The sequence below is a fragment of the Heterocephalus glaber genome, unplaced genomic scaffold (genome assembly GCF_053883595.1).
Source record: "Heterocephalus glaber isolate CG9 unplaced genomic scaffold, H.glaber_assembly_v1.0 deba00001479, whole genome shotgun sequence".
Classification (NCBI taxonomy): domain Eukaryota; kingdom Metazoa; phylum Chordata; class Mammalia; order Rodentia; family Bathyergidae; genus Heterocephalus; species Heterocephalus glaber.
This window is the reverse complement of record NW_028258316.1, coordinates 8328645-8350941: the sequence shown is the minus strand read 5'-3', so window position 1 is coordinate 8350941 and position 22297 is coordinate 8328645. Positions and strand designations below refer to the sequence as shown.

The 22297-nt window shown below is 46.1% G+C and overlaps 1 protein-coding gene across 29 annotated transcripts in view; it reads left to right on the top strand.

Annotated features, from left to right (window-relative positions):
* Ralgps1 (Ral GEF with PH domain and SH3 binding motif 1) overlaps window positions 1-22297 on the top strand; it is a 262738-nt gene that overhangs the window by 79486 nt on the left and 160955 nt on the right. For 28 of the 29 annotated variants that reach the window (XR_015439737.1, XR_015439736.1, XM_087182747.1 and 25 more), the window contains one exon: window positions 20399-20482. The exons of the other annotated variant lie outside the window; for it this stretch is intronic. Coding sequence is in view for 26 of the 28 variants with exons in the window: in XM_087182747.1 (XP_087038873.1) it covers window positions 20399-20482 (84 nt within the window). In the remaining 2 variants the exon portion in view is untranslated. The remainder of the gene's footprint in view (window positions 1-20398; window positions 20483-22297) is intronic. 29 annotated transcript variants of the gene reach the window in all.

The following is a 22297-nucleotide window of genomic DNA, read 5'->3' as shown; positions in this document are numbered from 1 at the left end:
GAAACACATCTAGCTTTGCAACTTTGATGAAGCAAGAAGGTCCACCTGGCACTGTGGCTGGACTTTGCATGCCAGAGTGCACTGACATCAGACTGTTGTGCTCCTGAAAGCCTGCTTTGAAAGCCTGTGATTTCATCAGAGCCAGAGCCTGAGTCACTGCCTTCTCAGGAGGTTTTGTTATGAAATGGAGCAAAACAGAAAGCTGCTTCAACTTCAGAGTTCTCTGCAGGCTTTCCAAAGGATAAGTCTTGAAGTACTTGACTGAACTTTAGACTGAAGTTCTTCTTTTTTCTTTGAAAGGAAAGGAAAATCCACAAAATATAGAAAGAAGAATTTATTCATGGCTTGGCTTACCTGCCAGCTATTTTTGGCCATGTGAGTGAGGTAAACCTTTCAATAGACTATTATAGATGCTGCAGGAAAATGGGGTCATGCTGTCCTGTGGAAGAGGTGGCTGGAGCAGGGGCAAGCCTGCAGACTTTCTGATGCTGGAAGAAAGGCTTGTGTGGCCTGAGAGTGGCAGAGTCATGCTCCATCTGCAGCAGCAGAAATCCCCACAGTCCAGATGTGCTCCCCTTCCCTTTCGAAGGCTGCTTCTGCTCCATGAAACATGCAAAGGGAGTATGGACTCAGTCCTTACTTGGGGACAAGCCATGAATGAAGGAGATTTTGATGTTGCTTTCATCAGGGACTTGAGACTAAAGAGACGGATGCAGCATTGGTTCAGCTGGAAAACCCTTGGAGCTGGATGTTGTTTACTGCCCTGACACACACACTGATGCTGGCCAGTGGGCTTTGGAAGCAGTGTTTTGAGATGCCACTGCCTTCCCCTGGGAGTCTTGTTTTCAAGCACTTGTTGGGATCTAAACAAAAAAGTCAAGTTCATTAAATGTCAAGGTGTTATGGATCAAAGCATGTTTAATGTGCCGAGTGTTTCACAATTCCATGTTTATGTTCAAAAGTAATCATTATAACTGTGTTTGTTGAACGGTTAGTCTGTGACAAGCACTATTCTAATAGCTGCATGAATCAGTCTGTTGAATATGTATCACATTCAAAAAAAGTAGGCAATCTTATTACCTCAATTTTTGACTGAGGAGACTAAGGCCCAGAGAGATGAGCCAAACTGTCCATGGTCAGGGTTGGTCAAGGTAGAGTCAGATACAAACCCATACAGTTATCTCCAGGGTCCACACATTTACCCCATGACTTCCTTATGCCAGACCGCAGTACGCTCTGCCTTACCAGATGCATGTTGATCTTATGCACAACTATTATTTCTTTTGATTCTTTTTAGGAAGTTGACATTAATTTGTATACATGGAAGAGAGAAGGAAGGAGGGAGGCCAGAATAATCTCTGAAAGGGGTTTATATTTAAATTTAATGTTAAGATAGATTGTGTACAAAATTTATCGTGCTTTTTTGGTTATATTTTATTGGAGAGGGAGCCCATAACTTTCTCCTTTTTTTTCCCCCATTAAGTTTATTGGTACATTTTCAGTATAAAATACAGTTACATTCATCATTGGGATCTTGTACCATTACATGAGTCTCTTGGTTCTTATTTTTTTTCCCTTTCCCTTGCCCTCCCTTCACCCCCTCCACCCTTCCCTATTTGCAAAGACCTTGTTTCCATTTTTTTCCTCTTCTCATATTTTTCCTTTCCCTTTTTTTCGTTCTCCTACCCCTCCCAATTCCCCTGCTCTTTTAGACCTTTTCTTCCTGTTACACAATATCAGTTATACATTTTTTAAACTATAATATTAAGATCTAGGAGACATTACCACAGATTTTACAGAATTTAAAAGGATATCGAAAGCATATTACAAAAATCTTTTTTGAAATAAATTTGACAACTTCTAAGAAGTACCGTGGAAGACAAATTAATGAAACTAACTCTGGAGGAAATATAAAATTTGAATAGCACCTATTAAAGAAAGTATATTCCTAGCTTGTAAACCTACGTATATGACAACAGCAGGCTCATAAACATTTTAACTGATAAGTTATATCAAACAAAGCAGAAAAAAGAAGGAACACTTCTCCCCTCATTTTAGGAACTCAACATTGTGCTAATCCTAAAACTGGATAAAGATAATAGAAGAAAAAAGTATGAACATAGATAGAAATTTGTTTAACAAAACAAACTATTGGAAGTCAGATCTGGCAAAATGTAGAAAGTGGTTTTGTTATAGGGCTGACAGTATTGGTTCAGCATTGGAAGATCCACCCCCAAAAGTCATCATTTTAACAGAGGAAAGGAAAAAGCCATATGATCCTGTCACTAGTTGGAGAAAAAGTATTGGACTAAATTCTACAGTTGTTCATGGTAAAAGCTATCAGGAGACTAGAAGTAGAACAGAACCTTCTCAACAGATTAAAGACGTACTCCATACTTCCAGCGAGAACGCCTTATATAAATGGAGAAGATACAATGCTTTCTCCTTAAGGTGAGGAACAAGGGCAGATATGCTTACTCTTTATCTGTCCATTAAACCTTGAAACCTAGTCCCCACCAAAATAGTCTGGCAATAAAATGACACAACTAGGATAGGATTGGCACAGCAGAAGCAAAATCTTTATATGTAGATGAAATGATCATCTACAGAGAAAATACTAAGAAATCTCTAGGAGCCCTTAGAACTTGTACTTGAATTTAGCAGGATTAGAAAACACAAAGTATATATAAAAATTCAGGTCTGTGTATACTTTCTATAAATGAAGAATTGGATATTGAAATTTAAAAGTTATGTAGGTGTACAAAGGACCTAGAAAAGTTAAAAACAAAAACAGTGTTGTAAGACATTTAGTACCTAATTTTAAGACTTCTTCTAAAGCTACAGTAATCAAGGCAGTGTTGGTGTAAGGAAAGACATATAGATCATTTGAATAAAGCACAGAATCTAGAAATAGAACCACACACATATATGGTCCACTGAGTTTTGAAAGATTATTTAACATTAGCATTTTATAGAATATAAACTCAATTCAAGAGCCAAGGAAGAGATAATGTTTTCAACGAGCGGCACTAGAACACCTGCTATCCGTGTATAAAAAATTAACCTCAACCCTTTATTTCCATACATGAAAATAACTTGAAGGGATCTATGAACCTAAACAAGAAAGCCTAAAAGACATCATTAAAATGAAAAGTAGTCCTTAAACAGACCATATTTACAGTGCATATAACCTATGACCAGAATATATAAAGAATTCTTAGAGCTCATTAATAGACAACCCAATTAAAATGTAGACATAAGAAGATGATAAATAGCCAGTATAGCACAAGGAATGGTGTGCAACTCTAGAATCAGAAAAATACTAATCAGTACCTTGATTAGTAATAAGTAATAAGATTGACTTATACACTCATTAGGGAGATGAAGTTAAAAGTTTTAAAAGCCTTGTCATGACTTTTTCTTTTTGTTGGATTCTCCCCCTTTGTATTTAATTTATCACGCCCAATGGATTCATTCTGCTGGGTTTCCTGGGGTTGTGATCCTCATTGCCTTTTCCTAGGGTATTGTCTAAAATTTTTTGGAGTGCCAGTTTGGTATTCATAAAGTTCCTGAGGTGCTCTTTATCATGAAAATATCTCCATCAATTTTGAGAGATAGTTTTGCAGGGTACATCAATCTGGGTTGGAGACTGTTTTCTTTTAGGGCTTGAAATACATCACTCCAAGCTCTTCTTGCCTTGAGGGTTTGCATTGAGAAGTCTGCTGTGATTCTGATGGGCTTTCCTTTGTATGTGATTTGCTTCTTTTCTCTCACTGCTTGTAGAATTTTGTTCTTCTGTTGGATTTCTGGAATCCTAACTATTATATGCCTATGTGTAGATTTTTTTTTTTTTGATTAAGGCTAGCTGGAGTCCTATATGCGTCACTTATCTGTATGTCAAGTTCTTTTCCCCTCCTTGGGAAGTTTTCTGCCATCACTTCTGTGAAGAGTTTTTTATGTCATCTGCATTCTCTCCTGTTTCTTCATTGACTCCAATCAGTCTTATGTTATTCTTCTTTGCATTGTCTAGCAGCTGCTGGATTGATTTCTCGTGGTCCCTTATAATTTTAAAGCAATTTTTCTTTTCCTCCTCACTAATTGCAATCTTATCTTCTATATGTGAAATTCTATCCTCACATTGGTTCATTCTGCTGTGCAGACTTTCGATGGAGTTTTTAATCTCTTGGAAATCTGTTTGTATCTGTTTTATGGATTCCATTTGTTTCCTATGTTGGGATTCCATCATGTTCCTCAGATCCTCTATTTTTTTATCTGTGTCCTCTCTAAATTTATTAATCATGTCTTGCACCATGAGCAAAATCTTTGCTGTTATCTGAGTAATTATTTCTGATTTCATTTTTCCCAGATCCTCTTTTGTTGCCAGTTCAGAGAGTCCAGGTGGTTGAGTATCAGAGTATTCCATCTCGTTTCCCTTTGGGGTTGCTGTAGGTGATCTGGAACTCTGTTTTTGAGGCTTGTTTCTGTGTTTTCTCATTTCCACGGGGGTGGTGGTGGTGGTGTGTGCTTCTGGAGCCCACGCAGCTCACCTTCTCTACCCTAGGAGCCTGGGATGGCAGTGGGGGAGCTTCCTTCTGGGTGCTGGGACCGGCTGAGCTTCTCTGCCCTGGGAGCCTGGGATGGCAGCAGGGGAGCTTCCTTCTGGGTCCTGGGACTGGCTGAACTTCTCTGCCCTAGGATCCTGGGATGGAGGCAGGGAGCTTCCTTCCGGGTGCTGGGACTGGCTGAGCTTCTCTGCCCTAGGACCCTGGGATGGAGGTGGGGTGGGAGCCCATAACTTTCAATAGATCCCAAAGGTTCTGGAGACCAAAGGACAAGAAATACATCCCAGTTGTCTTTATCTCCTAAATGTTTGGCATAGTGGTGGGCACTTAGTATTCTGTAAATTTCCATTGATTCACTGAATAAAAAGTCACTGTATTTAAAGAATTAAGCCTCCACTATTTGAAAAATGTACTTTTTCAATACATTTGCTTCCTAATTCAGCCCACAGTTAGTTGTTCAGCACCCTTTGTGTCTCAGTGCTCACCTGGGATCTGGGTGCACAGAGGTATACAAGTTAGACCATGGGTCCCCTCCATGCTCATTGCTCAGCATCTGTAGGGGAGGACACATAACTCAGCAGAGGTCCTGTAAGAAGGGCAAGGGCTGCATGGGGATTCACCTGCTGTAGCATGTGGAAGGAGCATCCTGTGTAGTCCAGGGTGGGGAGTTCTAGGAAAGCTTGTCTGACCCAAGGCCTGAGGAGTGAGGTGGAATTGGCAAGTGAATGAGAGGAGAAGGAAGGTTTCAGGCAGAGGAAGCAGCATACTGAGGCCTGAGGTGAGAAAAGATGATGAAGATAAAGAATCCAGACCATGGAGGGATCATACCATGACACTCACAGAGGAACTGGGAGCCAGCCAGGAACAGTGCCAGAAGAGCCTCGTGGTCCAAATCAGGCAGTTTGCCCCTGACCCTGATGGCAATGGCGAGACACTGAAGGGTTTCTGACAGGAGAGGGCTGTGAGGAGAGTCATGTCATAAGGCATGCTCTGGCTGCTTGGTGGAGGATGTCCTGGTGGGCATGGCACTTCAGAGACTATCGTGGGATATAGGTGAACGATGTGGTCCATCTAATGGGAAGGGGTAGCCCACATAGGTGCAGGCTCCCTTGGTGCTAAGTGGGATGTGGATGCTGAGAGAGGGAAGAGTCAGGATAGTTCCCACATTCCTGGCCTGCACACGGAGTGATGGAGCAAGAAAAGCTTATAGTGTGAGGATAAGTGGGGTCTGTACAGAATTGGATTTTGCACATGGTGAACTTGAGTCTCTTGTCAGACACCCACATGAGGTGATATGTAGGAGTATGGTTCTGCAGATAGAGTAGAACAGGTCAGGCTAGTCTGTGGGCCTAATCTACATGCACTCTGGCAGAATTCTGGAGGTGCTGTTCCTGACTCTGTCTACAGGATCTTGGGAGCTGACTTAGTATTGGAGCCTCCAGAGTGGTGGAAGAGTCTCTGAGAATAGGGACCCTAGGGGACCTGCGAAGAAAAACTCTTGTAGGAGCATCCTTGGGAAGCAATGCTGGGATGAGATGAAGTTGAGCATCTTGAATAGGATCCCAGGTTCCCAGAACCCTCCAGAAAAGAAGGAGGATGAATCAGGGCTGCAGTGCCTTTTCTTTGGGAAGATTATGTTGCAACCTGATTAATAACATGCACTATGGTGCAGACAGAGCTAGGTTTGAGATCTTCCTCCACCACAAACTAGGCCTTCCCTAGCTCATCTGTAAAATGGTAGTAGTAAGAATACCTATTTCATGGGGCTGCTGGGAGGATTCATATGATAGCAAATTTAAATTCTTGCCTCACATTCTGGGTAGGACCTACTCACTGCTCAGTGAATGGTTGCTGCTCTTCTAGTACCCTCTTCTTCCTTCCCTTAATTTTTTTTTTGAGACAGGTCTCCCTTTGTAGTTCAGGGTGGCCTTGAACTCACTGTGTAGCCCAGGCTAGCCTCGAACTAACAGCAATCCTCCTGTCTCTGGCTCCCAAGTGCTGGGATCACAGGCATGTGCCACCATGCCCGGCCTCTTCTCTTAATTGTTATGGTCATCATTTCCCAGGCATCTCTGAAACATATGAAGATGAGTATTGAATTCTAATCCTATAGGTTTAAGATGGCCAGAGCTTGCTTTCTGGATCCTAGCAAGCTCCTGGAAGTTTACTTCTGTTACATCGCCTGATTCTGCACAGCAGTACCCAGTGATGCAGAGATATATGCAAGGTCCTCTCAAAGAATACACTGTAAGTGCCGAGGATTTAGCTCAGTGGTTCTGCCGCCTGCTTTGGAAGTGCAAGGTCCCCAGTACAAAAAAACCACAAAGGATACACTGTAAAAAGCTCTAGGGAGCCACACATACTTCATTAAAGGGAAGCTTGGGAGCCACAGGAACAGCTTCCGTAGGTCAGCCATGGGTTGCATCACTGTGGGCCTGTCAGCTTTCTAGTCCCTTCCAACTTTCCCAGCTCTTCATTCCCCTGTCATCCATCCCCTCGGATTGCCCCTGGGACCATCCATCTCTCGTCGCCATGCAGAGTAGCTTAGATTCCTCAGGGCTCACTGCCCAATGTGCATCCTCAAATCCTCAGGGCTCCCAGCAGGAAAGAACACCTTCCATCTAAGAAACCCATCCTTCATTGAAGGTTGAAGGCATAGAGAGCCTTTTGGGATAGGGGAGAGGTCTGATTGCATTATTTATATTATTAGTGCTCATAAATATTTTTCTTTGTGTTTCTAGCTGCTCTAGAGTTCCCACATTTTATGGACTGATTCCTTTTCTATTCCTCCACCTATATTCCAAATTCTTACACCAGAAAATAGAAATTGGGTCAGGTGCACATTATTGTCATATGGAATGTCTCCCTGGATCCCACCTGGTAATGGGCTCGAGGGGAGGTACAGATTCCAGAGAAGTGGAGAGGTTCAAGAGCCTGGCAACATTAGGAGCCAGTGTCCTGCCTTCTCCCCTGGTCATGATATCATTTGTCTCTTGGAAACCTTCCAGCTCTGGGAGTCCTGTCTACACCAGATAGTGCCTTCCTTCCACATCCACATCATGCAGGCTTCTACATGGAGCCTGGGAAGATGGACCAGGAACCTGCAGAGTTGAGTGAGACCCCTGCAGATTAATGGCTTCACAGTGTCCCAGTTAGCACAGCCTTTGGTTTTACATGGCTTAGTCAGCTGTGGGGACACTTGGCTGTTAGGAGGTGAACCTTACATAGCTACTGGGGCTAAGAAAGGACCCCTCTGTGGGTGCCTATTCAGCATCTCTGTAACTTTCCTGTGGTCTCTGAGGTCCTGGCTCCTGTGGGATGAAAATTGGCCTCTGGCGGGTCCGAGGCAGCCTCTGGCTAGCCTGGCCCATCTGGGTTCTGTAGAGGGCCCAAATCTTCTTGGAGGTGGAAGGAGTTCCAGAGCCACCATGATCACTTCCTCCTAGGTGGCCGTGGTGGCACAGCCAGGACAAGGGGCAGTGACGGTCTGCCCTGGTGGCTCCAGGATATGTCTCAATGTACACCGAAAGGTGCCCTTCCTCTAGATTCTCAGAATTCAGAGGGGAGTGTTTGATAAATGGTATGTCTGACTAGAAAAATTGCACGGTAAGTTCTTCGTTTATATCTGGCTGATATGTAAGAAGCCATTTTGGTAACCTCTGACTAGGTTTGTACCAGTGCCCAATTGAGACAGTTAAATTGACTCTCTCTCTCACCCCAAGATGTTTAAAAAAGTACTTTTTAATAGGCTTTGCATGCCAACAGTTGGTCTGCGTGTCAGAGCGCACAAATGGGTTTGTATGTAACAGGAAGGTTGATGGGCCAGCCCCGCCCCCTGGTCTCCTTCTCATAGAGTGGTCCTGGCAGTGCCTGCCCATCTGTAAATACTTGGGGTTGCCTCATTGGCATGTCAGCATGGGGTGAGAAGAAGCCAGATGATTTTACAATCCATAAAAGCAAGCAGCAGACATGCTCCAAAATTCATTAGTGTTTACTTGTCATTACAAATAGCCTGTGTTGTTTGCCTTCCGACTAGACGGGCTGCTGGGCAGAGCCCAACTATAGGGTGTGGAGGGGCCCTGAGGCCCAGGTCCTCCTGGGAAGGGAGGGTTTAAAGCAAAGCAGTGATTTATGGCAGGAGATTGTTTCTTTCTCTGGAGTGTAGGTATTAAAAGTTTGAATCTTTAGACTCAGACTGGCTTTTTCCTCCATGGAAAATATGAAGTTTCTGGATAAAACCTACTCATTAAATGAGCTGTGATCTCTTGTTTGTTTTTCACCTTCTGCATTATAGATAAATGTTTTGAAGGGGGAAAGCCTCTCAAATGCTATGCCTAGTTTCTTCCCTGGGCAGCAGTTTGCACTGTCTCACCCTGAGCCTGCTCGACATACAAAGAGCAGCCCCATTTCTCTACCCCTACTTCCTTCTTGGACCCAGGGCACTTTGGGTCCAGGCTGTGGGAAGCTCCTCCTGTTGCCCCCATGGTCCATCTCAGAACCCAAGGTGAAGGGATTGTGAGGACTGTGAGGTGGCTGCTGCCCCTCTCATGTGGAGGGGATCAGAGTGAGCTGAGTGGTACTGGCTGTGGATGTGCTGAAGTCAGGCCTGCGGCAGCCTTTAAGTCTGAGTGGCGTCGTCTGGAGGAAGCCGTGTGCACAGAGCCAGATGTCTGAGGTCTTGGAATGGAGTTGAGTTATAGATTTGAGTATAACTAGCGGAGCAGACCTTCCACATAATCCTCATACAGCTTGCTTAGGCATTCCTGGGGCCTGCTTGGAATGATGGGGCCCATGCCTGTTATTCAGTTGTTCAGCACGTGTGGACCAGGCATATACCATGTACAAAGGTCCCTATCTAATGTTTCAGGGATCTCAAGGATGGATGAGAAATTCCTGGTCTTGTAGCAAAGGTAAGACAGTTATTTACCTAAATGGTTACAAGGGCCACACTAAAGGGGGCAGGCTGAGAGCTACCTGGGCGGGAAGCCAGTACCTGTAGCTGGGTTCTCCTGGAGGGGCTACCATTTGTTTGTAGCCTAGAGAACTAGTGTAATTGGGATACCAGACAGGAAAGGAAGAAGCCTGAACATAGGTAGGGCCATGGGGAGGAAAGTAGCCTTGTGCAGAGACCAGTGAACAGATGAGTTCAGGCAGAGCAAAGGAAAAGTGAAGGGCATTGTGGAAAACAAGACCAGGATATAGGGTGGGTCTACTGAGGAGACCCTGATTGCTGTGCCTTGTTCCCTAGACGGTGGGCCCATGGGCAGTGGCACAGTGAAGGAGCTAGTGGTTTACTGGGAGCTGTGCTCCCTTCAAGAAGCTGGACAGGCAGCTAAGCCCTGCAGGTTCACAGCCCAGCATGCCCCAGGGCGAATCCTGCGGTGCTCCCCACCCTGCTGTGGCATGCTTGCCACCCTGTCAGGCCAGAGACGTGGTATCTGTCTCGGTGACTCTTCTCACCCACATTAGCTGGTCCTAGTCAGACCCCTACCCTGTACACCTCCCTATACGTCGCTGTGTCCCAGTGCAACATCTTAGCGCAGGCTGCCCTCTTGACTCCCTTCCACTTTGGCAGGCATCTCTATACCCACATCTTCCCCTCCTACTTTAATGGCTGCCCCTCCTACCACCCACCACCCTCGTGGTTTTAAAGTCTATCCACATCACTGAGCCTGTTCCAAATTTCCAGTGGTTTCCTCAGAGCCCTTGGGTTTAGTCCCAAGTCTCTAAGATGGGTGTGCAGGCCACGTGAGAGCTGGCTTGTCCTTTCCTCCTTGCCTTCCTTCTGGCCCTCCCCACATACTGCTGTGCTTCATCTACCCTGGCTTCCTCCTAGGGCCTTGAATGCTCCTCCAGGCCTGTGTGGTTGCTGATCTCTGCCTAGTTTGCCTGCTCCTTCCTCCTCCACCCCAACTCTGCTAAGCCAGCCCTGTTATGGTCTCTGTGCTCCAAACTTGTCCCATGTACTTAATAATATGTTTGTAATTGATATCTATTGTCCTCACTGGAAGGCAAGCCCCCCACCTCCCTCTATCCCCAGAGCTGGGGAGGCAGGCTGGGTGTTACTGATCCGAGGGGAGCTGAGAGGGTGAATGGAGCAGGCTGGACCTGAGGTTGGGAACGAAGCCATGGTCTCGCTCCCTCCCCTGCACAAAGTAGCTTCCCACCGTGGGAGACTGGAGGCTCCAGTGTCTGAAATTTTTCCGCACCCTTTTAAATAAGTATCCCTGTATAGATTAGACATTGGAAAAACTGGCTTTTCCTTTTAGCCTTTCAGGAGAGGAAATAACATTTCTGAAAGAGCTGTTCCTCCTGATCTACTCACACAGCAGCCATCTGTGGTCATCATCAGACAGCATGAGTGTCAGAACTGCCCAGTGCCTCTGTAAGATGTTCCACTGTACAGCCATTGCTGGAATTTATCAAAAGTCTGGCACTGTTTCCAGAAATCTCGTTCTATCCAGGGACTTCAGGCTGCTTGTGATCCAAAGGACATTCCTAGGGTGGGGAGAAAGCTCTTTCGGTGTGAGGTCCTGAATGAAATTATTATCTTGCCAGATGGAGACTCAACCTATGTCTCCTGCAGTTGGCTTCACCTAACACTGCAGGGAGGGACGAGGTGGGCTTAGGCCAGGACAGCCTCAAACCCCCACCACCTGTAGGCACATCATTTTTGACACTATTCTTTTCCAAGTCCCTTGTCCCTGGTCTCTTGTCTGATTATGGCACCTGTCCCTTGGTCTCCATCTGGGACCCCTTTGTACTGAAAGGTCAGGCTCTTGTAGCTGCCATTTACTACTCCCATGAACTTGCGTAAATGAAATTGATCTCTGTGAACCTCAGTCTTCTCCCCATAAAATTTAAACTATCTCCCCACCTCTGTCCTTTTCTCCTCTTCCTTTGCTTCTCACTTCTCTCTGTGTCTCTGTTCTCTTTCTGAGTTTGCCCTGGCCACTTGTCCCCAGGCCCCCCTGTCTGCTACTTCCCCAGGTGGTCTCACCCAGGTCATCCCCAGAGTGCCCAGGAAACCCTACCCCTTCCTGATCGCCAGCTTGGCCCCTCCATGCTCCCCCAGACACTTGGAGAAAGCACCTGCTGCAGTGGCCCAGATTCCTTCCTGCAGTCTGTGTCAGAGCAGATTGTTCCCTGCAATTTCCAGTTTAATTTGGGTCCACAGGTTGTCTCTCAGTCATGTAGTGATGAATTGTTGGCTTGAAGTAAATATTACTAAGCTTCTAAGAAGTTCTCTTTTCCTTTTTAAAATTTCAAATGCACATTATATTTGGCCAATTGCCTTTTCAATATCTATTGAAAGGATCAGATCACTTTTTAGTCTTTGAATTATTGATATACTTCCTTGATTATTAATATTAGCTGATTCTAGACAAACCTGTTAGGCTTGGGGATTCTTTCCACAAAGTTTTGTGCTCTCTTGTGGAATAGATTAGTTAGCATAAGAGTTATGTGTTCTTTAGAAGGCTCATAGAACTCACTGGTAAAGTCATGTGGCCCCGAAACCATTGGCTTCACTCTTTCCATTTCCTATGCACTTTTTTTTCTTTTAGCATTCTCATCAACATAGAAAAATTTCAGTTAGTAGAAGGCAGTGAAGAGTCCATCAGAGCCTGCATCTTCCTCAGAAACAAGTGCTTCCAGAAACCTCATTTGGTATTTCCCACAGTGCTTAGAATGTTCCTGGAGTATGTGAAGATCAAGATTAAGAAAGATCAACTAGTGCTGAGAAACATGATTACCAAGTTTAAATTGCAATGGAAACAGCGATCAGCAAATGAGATACTGCAAAAAACCCAGAGTAGTGAATTAAGAGACAAGCTAAAATTTCCTCTTAAAACTCAGAGGAAAGATAAAAGGAGAGGAATGTGATGAATATTTTCTAGGAGATGTCATTTGAGTATCAGGAATTCTGAAAAGAAGGGATGGAGCAGAGTGAGACAATGTTTGTAATGTATTAGGGACAAAAGCAGATCGTAAGACCACAGGTGCAGTAGGAGCTCAGTTGGGAGACCGCAGTAGTGTTTGCACATGTGTGTACAAGTGTGCAAGCCCTACCCCTGTAGAAGGGGTGCTCAGTGGCTGAGGATCCTGGCCCCAGAGACCAGCACACTTAGGTTTAATCCTGGCTCTCACATTGGCCACATATAGGGATTTGGACATATTGCTGAACTTCTTCAACTAAGTTTCTATTTCTTCATCTGTAAAATGGGCCAATAACAGTACTTGTGTCATAGGGCTGCTGTGAGAATCCAGTAAGTGATGGATAAAAGTAAAATGATGTTGTGCCCAACACAAAGTGAGTCCTTAGTACATGTTAGTTATTGTTAGTATAGATCAGAATGTAAACTTTAGTTTTCCTTCAGGTTAGGCTAACGTTAGGCTAAATTTTCTTTATTGGATTTTCTGTATTTTTCAGATTTTCTGTAATGAACTAGGTTCTTAATCAAAAAACAAACTCTGCTTAAAAGAGAGCATTTGAACGATGTGTTTGGGGAAAGATGTTGCACAAGAATGGGGAAAAGGGAATTGAACATATCCCCAGTGGAAGGGTAGAGAATGGACATGTGGCCTGTGGGTCTTGTATCTGGCCTGTTAATCTTGTTTCGAGCTGAGCTGCTGGCAGCTGCTCTCCATTCGGTTAATTGGGGCCCTTTCTCTGTCACATGGACTAGAGACTGTTCACAGCGTTGCACTTGGCTGCTGCCCTGCTTCAACAGCTGGTTCTAATTGTGCAGAGCTGCATAGGAGTAGAGTTGGAAAGAGAATGTTTTGGGAAATTTGCATCATCTTCATGACCCTAAATCTAGTACATGTTTTCTAAGCAGACAGTAGTTTAAGGATTTGATGAAACAGTAGTGGTTGTAAATGAGTTGTTATTCTATAGAAATGAACAGGCCTGAGAGCCAAGAAAGACAACTGCTTCTGCTCATTCAGTGATCCTCCCTGCCCATGCATACACCCTGACTTTGTCCTCGCTGGTTCTGCCTGCCATGTGGTTTGTCTGGGGAGGGCTCCTGAGGCTGTAGGGAGGCTAGCATGTCCATTTCTCCCTGGTCCCAGTCTTCTACCCTTTTCCACACTCACAGCCTCCAGCAGGTGTTTCTTTCAAATTACTAAAGAATTCTGTCACATGAGAACGTGGGAATACACCATGCAGTTGCCATGCTGGACCTTCACACAGCACAGCAGAGAGTGCTTGCAGATTTGGTCCTACTCTGCTACTCTTACTTGTATTATGGGGTGCTAAAACCCCCCTGACACTCATACAAGGCTTTGAGGAGCTCCCTCTGCTTATTCCTCCATCACCTTCCCATCTTGCTAAAAAAACCAAACAGACAAACAAACAAACAAACAAACCCCCACAAACTAATGCATCTCTGGCATCACAACCCAGTTCTTCCACCCTACCCCTCCACCCACTCTCCTGGGCTCCATGGGCCACCTTGCTCTTTCCAACTATGGCTTAGTATTCCTGCTCTGCACCTTCACAGGTATATTCCCTGCTGCCTGGGGCTTTCTTCCTCCAGGCAGCTGCTGGGTGTGCCCCTCACCTCTTCCCCATCTCCAGTCCACACCAGTTTACCAGACAGGCACCTTGAAACCCCTCCAAAAGCCTTCCTCCATCCTGATTAATGTTTTTTCTTTCTTTTTTTCTGATTAATGTTTTATTTCAAATAATTTCTCATCTTCTGACTTACTACAAATTTCTTTTCTCCCAAATTTCTGTCTCCCTACCTGTAGAATGGGACTGCCATGAAAGTGTATATGGCTGTATTTCCCAAGACCTTCTTTGACTTTGGAAAATAACTGAATGTAGATGTGTTTCACACACGTGTACTCTCATTCCCCTATTCCCCTTTATAGTCTGTTTGCCTCCTGTCCCTGTCCCTGGCAAGCAGTGATCTAACTTCTATCCTTGTAGTTTTTACATTTATAGAATGTCATATAAATGAAATATAGAATACGTTTGGCTTCTTCCACTCAGCATAAAGCTTGTACATGGTTACTTCATGCCTTCTTTTTTTTTTTTTTGTGGTACTGGGGATCGAACTCAGGACCTTGAGCTTTTGAGGCAGGCGGTGGCACCACTTCATGCCTTCTTTTATTGCTTGTAGGATTTGATTATACTGATGTACCATGGTTTGTTTGTTCTTTCACCAACTGATGGATATCTGGTTGTTTCCAATGCTGGGGAAATAGAAAACGAAGCTGCCATAAATATGCACATATAGTTTTTGTGCATTCCTTGGTTGCATTAGGCAAAATCCTACCAGAGGATAACTAGGTCCCATGGTAAGCATTTGCTTACCTTTATAAGAAACTGCCACACTGCTTTCTCAAATGGCTGTACTGATTTGCAAGTCCAGCAGTGAGAGATGGGAGCTCAACTGCTCTGCATCCTTATCTACACTGGATAAGTCCATTGTGTGGGTTTTTCTAGGTCATTGTAACAGGTGTGGCATGATATCCTGTTGTAGTTTAACTTTCATTTTCCATTGTTTCATGTGTTTATTCATCCTACATGCATCCTCTTTGGTAAATGGCTGAACAAACTTTTGTCTACTTTTTCAAAAAATTGGGCTGTTTCTTTATTATTGAGTTGTAACAATTCTTTATATTTCTTTCATTGTGCTGGTTTAACTCATTTTTTGGTGGCTTGTGGTTGTTCCTGTTTTTCCCACCTGGCCTTTCTCCTGAGTGTCTGGGGCAGGACACAGTTGCATGCCCACACTGCAGGCCAGGTTGGGGACAGTCTTGCAGTCTGCATGCCTCCAAATTCATGCAAGGGTCAGCTTTATTCTAGGGATATCAGAATGGAATCCTGTAATCTCCATATTCTTAGACAAGTGAGTGTCTGAGCCTCAGGGCCTTGACCATCCAATGGTGGTTATTCTGTGTTATTGTGTTGCTGTGGATTGGGTAGGGAATGATGTGGAAGACACCTGCCCAGAGCCTGCAGGCCATTTGGCACTCAGTGAACACTTTGCATATCCTAGGATAGCTCCAGGGGCACTCAGTGGGAATTTTAGCTCTAAATCCTGCTGTCCCTGTGTCTTTGACACTTGCCTGTACAGCCAGAGGCACCATGCCCCATGCTGTCCTTAGCAGCCCGATACCTGGGCCAGCACTGACTCAGCCAGGGGGCCTCAGAATCCCCCACCCCGCCACTGCCCTGTTCTGTTCTCTCATGCCACCCGTCTCTCTTCTCGGCTGGTACCTGCTGAAGCCCAGCAGAGGCCTGCAGCTCTGACCTGGGTGAAGGTGGGCTCCTGTGCCTCTCCCATCAACTGTGTGTATGGTCTGGCGCATCAATTCACCTGCTTATTAGTTCTTTTTCTGTTTGGAAGTTGGAGGTTAAAGGATTTTGTAAGGATGAAATGAGATGATACATGTGAAACATTTAGCAGTTTCTGCCATGCAGTAGGTGCTCTATAAATCTTGCAGGTGCTTCTCTCTGGCGGGCCGGGGCCTTCCTCCCAGGCATGGGCGGCCTGGTGCCCGGGACTGCTCTTCTGAGCTGCCCTCAGACTCCCGGCTGTCCTGGCCTGGATTTTCAGGGCCTGCTCCACCTGTTTAGAGCTGTTCTTTGCCATGAGCAGTATTTTATTAATTTTAAAAACACAGTAAAAGTGCTTTAAACGCATCAGCCATTGTTCTGAGCACTTTGCAAATGCCAGCTCATCTAATCTAATCCTTATAATTAACCCCTAGGAGGGGTTGCTTTTTTGATGAGCAAAGTCAGGCACAGAGAGTTTGTGACTTGCCCCTGGTGACATAGCCAGGGTCCAGCCCAGGTCTCTTGACACTTAAGCCATTTCTGGCCTCTCTCCTGGTGACCCTTGTGCTCTCAGTACTCACCTCTGAGACCAGAGCCAGCCCTCTGCCAGACCACCAGTGGGAGCTCCCAGGGAGTTCTGTCCCTCTTCCTCTACCCAGGAGCCCTCACTGTCATAGCAGGGGTGCTCCAGTGTCCCCCTTGTGGTTAAGAAGGCCTGGGCCTCCGTACAGGATGGGCCAGCCCTGGGCCAGAGATGCCTTATCTCTCAGGCAGACCCCTCCCCAGATCAACCCTGTCCCCCACTGCCTCGGTGGTCACCCGGGACTCCCAGGACTAAATGTGTCATCATCCCAGCAGTTGTGAAGATTGTTCATAAGCAGATCTAGCAGTTCTTTTGGTTTTTTGTTTGTTTTTGTTTATTCCCCTGCCAGAGTAGGGGGGCAGGAGGGGGAAAGAAAATGGTTGTGTGGTGCAAAGTAGTGATGTGTGCCCAGGCTGGTGGCAGCCTGGGGGTGGTCCTGGGGGTCTGATTCAGCGACTCCTCCTCAAGGTGATGCAGTTTCTGTGTGGACATGTCCAGTGAACATGATCTAGAGAAGGCTCCTGTCAACATGTGGGAGGACCACATGTTGGCACCAGCGTCCCTTGGCCTGGCGGCCTAGATGCTGTGGGGTCTTCAGGGAGGACAATGTCACCACTCCCCAGGCTGCCTGTCCCAGGGGTTATCTCACCAGCTCCAGGCACAGTCAGGGTCAGGCCTTTCTTGGGCTACATCAAGGCCTCTGACTCCAGGTCCCTGTCACAAAGCTGGCAGCTGGCGAGGTGAGCCTTCTGGCTGTGTGGCCTGGACATTCTTTCAGAATGAGGTAAAGACAGTGTTGGTTTTTGCTGTCACCCAGGAATGTGTTCAGGTGGGGGTTAAGATGAAGCTGCTTTTGTGTGAGTTAGGGACTTTTCCATACACACTGTTTCATAAACACTCAACTTTGTCAGAGTGAATTTCTAAATGAATTGCATGGTATCACAAGTTTTTGTTTTGTTTGTGCAGTACTGGGGATTGAACCCAGGGAGCACTGAGCTTTACATTCCCAGTTTCACTAGGGTCTCACTAAGTTGCCCAGGCTGGTCTGGAACTTGTGATCCTCCTGCCTCAGCCTCCCAAGTAGCTGGAATTACAGATGTGCACCCTCACACCCAACTCTGGGTTTTTATTTTAAGGTAGCTGCATAGCTGCTCTTTTAGTCTGGACCTACTGATTTTGAGAAGGCTAAGGGGTACCAAGGGGATGTGGCTAGGAGGTAGCTGGGCATCTTGCTCTGGGGCTAAGGACAGGAATGTGGGTGGCACAGAAACACACAGCTGAAGGCTTGGCATGTCTGTGAAATAAATACACACACAAGGATGTACAAGGCAAGCCTAGACAGACCCAGGTGGGGCTTTGACACATGTGTCAGAAAAGCAAAAAAGCAACTAGGAAACAGGACTGAGGCTGAGGGACCTGGGGTGGGAAGATAAGCAGAAAAAGGCTGAGTGCAAAGAAAGGTAAGGACCAGGTGGCAGATATGGCAAAGAGGCCCTGGGGGCCTGGGAAGGGCTGTGGTGTCACAGCCAGGAAGAGAAAAGAAGTTTCAGGCAAGCATCACATAGAGAAGGCAGGTGGGAGGGGCAGGGGAGGCTTAAGAAATTCACACCTGTGGAGAAGAAAGCAGGAGCTGGAGGAGACTGGTGGGACTCCGAGGAAAGGCATCGCTTACTGTTATCATTATTCATGGGAGAGGCTTGTGTGTACTGAAACACTAGCAGGAAGGGGAGGCTGGAGGGAGAGGTTGAAGACACAGGCAAGGGCTCTGGGTGGGCAAGTGGGGGGTGCACCACTGGGACAGTGGGTCCTAGGGAGGGAAGCCAGAGGGGCACAGAGGAACCAGGGAAAATGGAAAGCTTAGTGGCAGGAAGTTTTCTTTTGTTTTCCCCAATGAACACTGGGAATATCTCCGTGAAGGAGGTGAGGTCCCTGAAGACAATGGGAGAGGATTGTGCAGGTGCTCTGCTTCCTTTCACATCACTGTGACCTCAGCCCAGAACTCAGAACCAAAGGCAGCCTCGTAAGCTGCAGACCTGCGCCCTGGGGAGGGAATACATGCAGCTAGGGCTGCTGTGGCTGACACAGGATGCACAGGACCCAGGCCTTCCTGGGCTCTGCCCAAACCCCTGTCTCCCACCGCGAGCCAGCCTTGTCTCCTCTGGTCAGTTTTAACTTAATTATAATCACATCAGTTTGTAACATGGACCTTTTTAGGCATTAGTGACTGGAAGAGTTTTGTTCTATTAATTCACATTTTCCAAACCCACTTCACACAGATGGAATCTTTTGTAATCCTATGAAGCCAAACACAGGAGAAAAATGGTGCCAGAAAGGGTGGGCCTAGAACTCAGTTTAGTGAGGATAGAATGGTCTGATTTCTTCTGACATCTTGATAAATCTTTCTGCACCAAGTTTGGAAATTTCAACACAGAGGAGTACTCAGACTTCGCTCATTGAACAGATGCTGTTGGAGTGCCGTGTCAGCCAGGCTCTGTGTCAGCCAGGCTCTGTGTCTGGGTGTCTCTTTGCCGGGCTCTTCCTCCTGCAGTCCCCACTGCAGTCCTCTGGGCTGCTTTTAGCACTCTCATTGTCCTCAGAGAGGGAAGTGATGCCCAGGAAACTAGTGATGGGGCTGGGATCCAACTGGGCTTTGGCCTTTATTCCATCCATTGCATCAAAGCATCTCCCAAATGTAATGTTTCACACTGCTGAGGTTTTAATTTTAATGTTACCTGTCTTCTGGTGCACAAGACTCCTCAAGGAGTTGTCAAATCCCCAGAACTATTAGAGTTTGAATCAGGGTCTTTGAAGTGTTCAAACCAAATAAATACGGGCAGATGGACAAATACCTGCTTTGGCCCCTACACATATGACATAAACAAAATGAAACAGAAATAATAGATTTTGTTAATAATTCAAGACAGCAGTGGGAGAGTGGGGTCAGAAAAGGAATATGGTATTAGTGGTTGGAGCTTAAGCTGACCGCTTCTTTTGCTGCTTCACAGCAGTGTCCCTTAGGAAGGGAAGACAGCCTTTACCAAGTGCCTACCTATGCCAGGCTTTCTCAGATGAGAACCTGGGGGTTCTGAGAAGATAAGCATTATGCAGCTGGAGTATGAACAGCCAAGATCTGACACAGGTCTAACTGTAGGTGCACACTTCTTTTCCAGGTGTCTTCCTAAGTTGTCATGGTGTGGAAATAAGACCATAGACTTTTTTTTTGTACCAGGGATTGAACTTGGGTCCTTGTGCTTGCGCAGCAGGCGGCAAAACCACTGAGCTAAATCCCTGGCCCAGACCATAGACTCTTAAGTGCACATGCCCATGCACACAAAACTTCTGCTGTTTATTTTTTTAAAACTCCAGGAAAAACATGGAGGGACCAACTATCAAGAGAGAAATTGGGCAACAACTGCCCCAGTCCTGAACATCAGTGTAATAAGCTGGGCTTTATATTTATTATAACCCATACTTTCCTAGCACTGGCTTTGGGATCCTGAGGGGAAGGATGGAGGATGGATGTCACATGTCCAATAAAATCTGAGATTCCTCAACTAGATTTTAATTTTGTTAGCCTGGAGCCCTGGAGTCGCATCTGTGACCAGATAAGCCCTGCTGCTGGTTAAAACATTTATGCCCTCTCAGATAATTCACATTGTAAGAAAGGACTTTTAGTCCCAGAGAAGCTGGGAGAGGGGATGTGGTGAGATTAAGAATATTTTGACAAAGAAATCTTGGGAAATGTGGCCAGAGTTATGGGGGAAAGTATTCCTCCCTATCTCTAATGGTTTCTGCGTGTACAGGCACCTCAGACCCAGCCCTCCTCTCCCACCTGGTGAAGATGTGAGTGGCCGAGACTTCAGCCCTGCCCCACCTCCATGTTTACCTGCTAATGAGATGCCATGGTGTATTTTGCATCCTGATTAGAATTCCTGTTGAAAATGACTCTGTGCTTCCTAGGAACTAGCCAGCTGTGGATGGAGTAAAAAGGAGAAGCATAGTCTCGCCCCCAATGTCGTGGCCTTTACCCGGAGGTTTAACCAGGTAAGCACCGCCCTTGCATGTGCCTGTGCAGATGGCAGTCTGTTTGTTGTTCCTGTAGGCTGAAGCCCTACCAGGGTTCAGTCTGATGCACCTGGCCCCAGGGTGCCTCTTCCTAAACCCCTCTTCCTAAACCTCCCACCCTCATTCACTCTGGTGCCATTACAGTCCATCTTCACAAAGCAGGTAGAAATGAATGTGCCTTTGCTGTGCTGATATCACTCAGGGGCTTTGATTCCACATCAGCTCAAGTTTGAGCACCTTGCAGTGCTCTGGGAGGTCCTGCATGGGGGATCCAGCCTCTGCCCCACCCAGGAGCCTAACCTCTTGTCCCTGGCCCGCCCTCAGCAGGATTTGCATCCTGGCCTTCGGTCTTGTCCGATGCACATATCTGCCCTGCCAGCTCCCTCCTTCCCTGTGTGCTCCCCTTCAGCCCAGAGCTCTTCTTCCTTGTTGAACATTGTCAGTTCTTAGCCTGAGTATTATTTCCTTAGGGAGTCATTCCTGAGTCCCCAGCCTGTATGAGGTCTCCCAGTCATCTGTCCTTCATCTTAACCTTCTACTTTGTGTGGTACTTTACTCACCTGTCCTCATTCTGTGTAGCCCTGTGGTCTGTCTCTGCCTTCCTTGCCAGGATGTGAGCTCTGTGAGAACAGGCACTATGTCTATCTTGTTTGTCACTGTGTCCCCAATAGCCTTGCCCAGTGTCAGGCATATATATAACAGACCCTTAGTAAGTCAGTGTGTGATGAATGAATGAGGTTCCAGGAAACACTTCTTGAATTGAACTTATTTGAATCCAAACTCACAGCTCCTGAACTATTCCAAACTGACTTGGTCTAGCTAGAAACTTTGCTCCAGGCATGAAGAGCTGCATGCCCGTTTATTGACTAATGATTAAACACATAGACCAACTGAGGGGTGGGGCTACTGATTTTCTAGCCAGAGCTGCCAAAGTATGACTGTAGGTAGAAAGCAACCTACAAGAGCCCCTTTGCATAAGCCAGAAACCCATGGTGCTATTGGCAGTTTTTCTTCTTTATTCTGGTTTTTCTGGCTTCACATGAGGCCACTAGCCTAGAGGTTGCATAATGTGGTGCCTGACTGGCCCTCCGGGTGCTGGGGCTTGTGTTCCCTTGGGGCCTTGGATCCAGCTGGGCCTTCCCTCTCAGAAATGCCTAGTCCTGTGCATCACTGTTGCTCAACATCTCCAGTCCCCTCCAAGTGCAGCAGGAGCCTCAGAGGGGCACTAGTTTGCATTTTGAAGATCAGGGCTCGAGTAGGCTTTAGTGTTCTTTGATGCAATAGAATAGGAGCCAAGAAAGGACTTCATACATCTGGGATAGGAGCTGCACACCGTCTGTTTTGAAAAGAGAAGTTCCAAGGCCTTTTGCTTCTTTCCTCTTTCTTTTGAAAATTTTTTCAACTGGGCTTAGTCTTTTTTAAAAAACAGATGTGCACGGACTATCAGGGGATTCATAGTTTTCTTAACAAAACTATTTGATTGGGAGTCAATTCAGTCCCCACCTTTGACCAGCCACGGAGCTCCCGGAGGAGGGGGTGTTAGGGGCTCTGATGTAATCTGCTTTGCACGTGGATGCCAGGCCAGCTTGGCAAAGGCAGTGCAGTTTGTTCTGTGAACAGTTGCATTGTGTCCAGCTCAGGCCGAGTGGTGAAATGAGCCAGAAGTGAAGGCCCATTTTCTCAAACAAAATGCTCTGGGAAATGGGCTTCCTGCTGACCCATCAGCTACTCTGAGAGCCAGCAGCTGCTGTACATAGCCCTAGTAGCTCTGGTCTGAAAACTGATCAGAGGCCA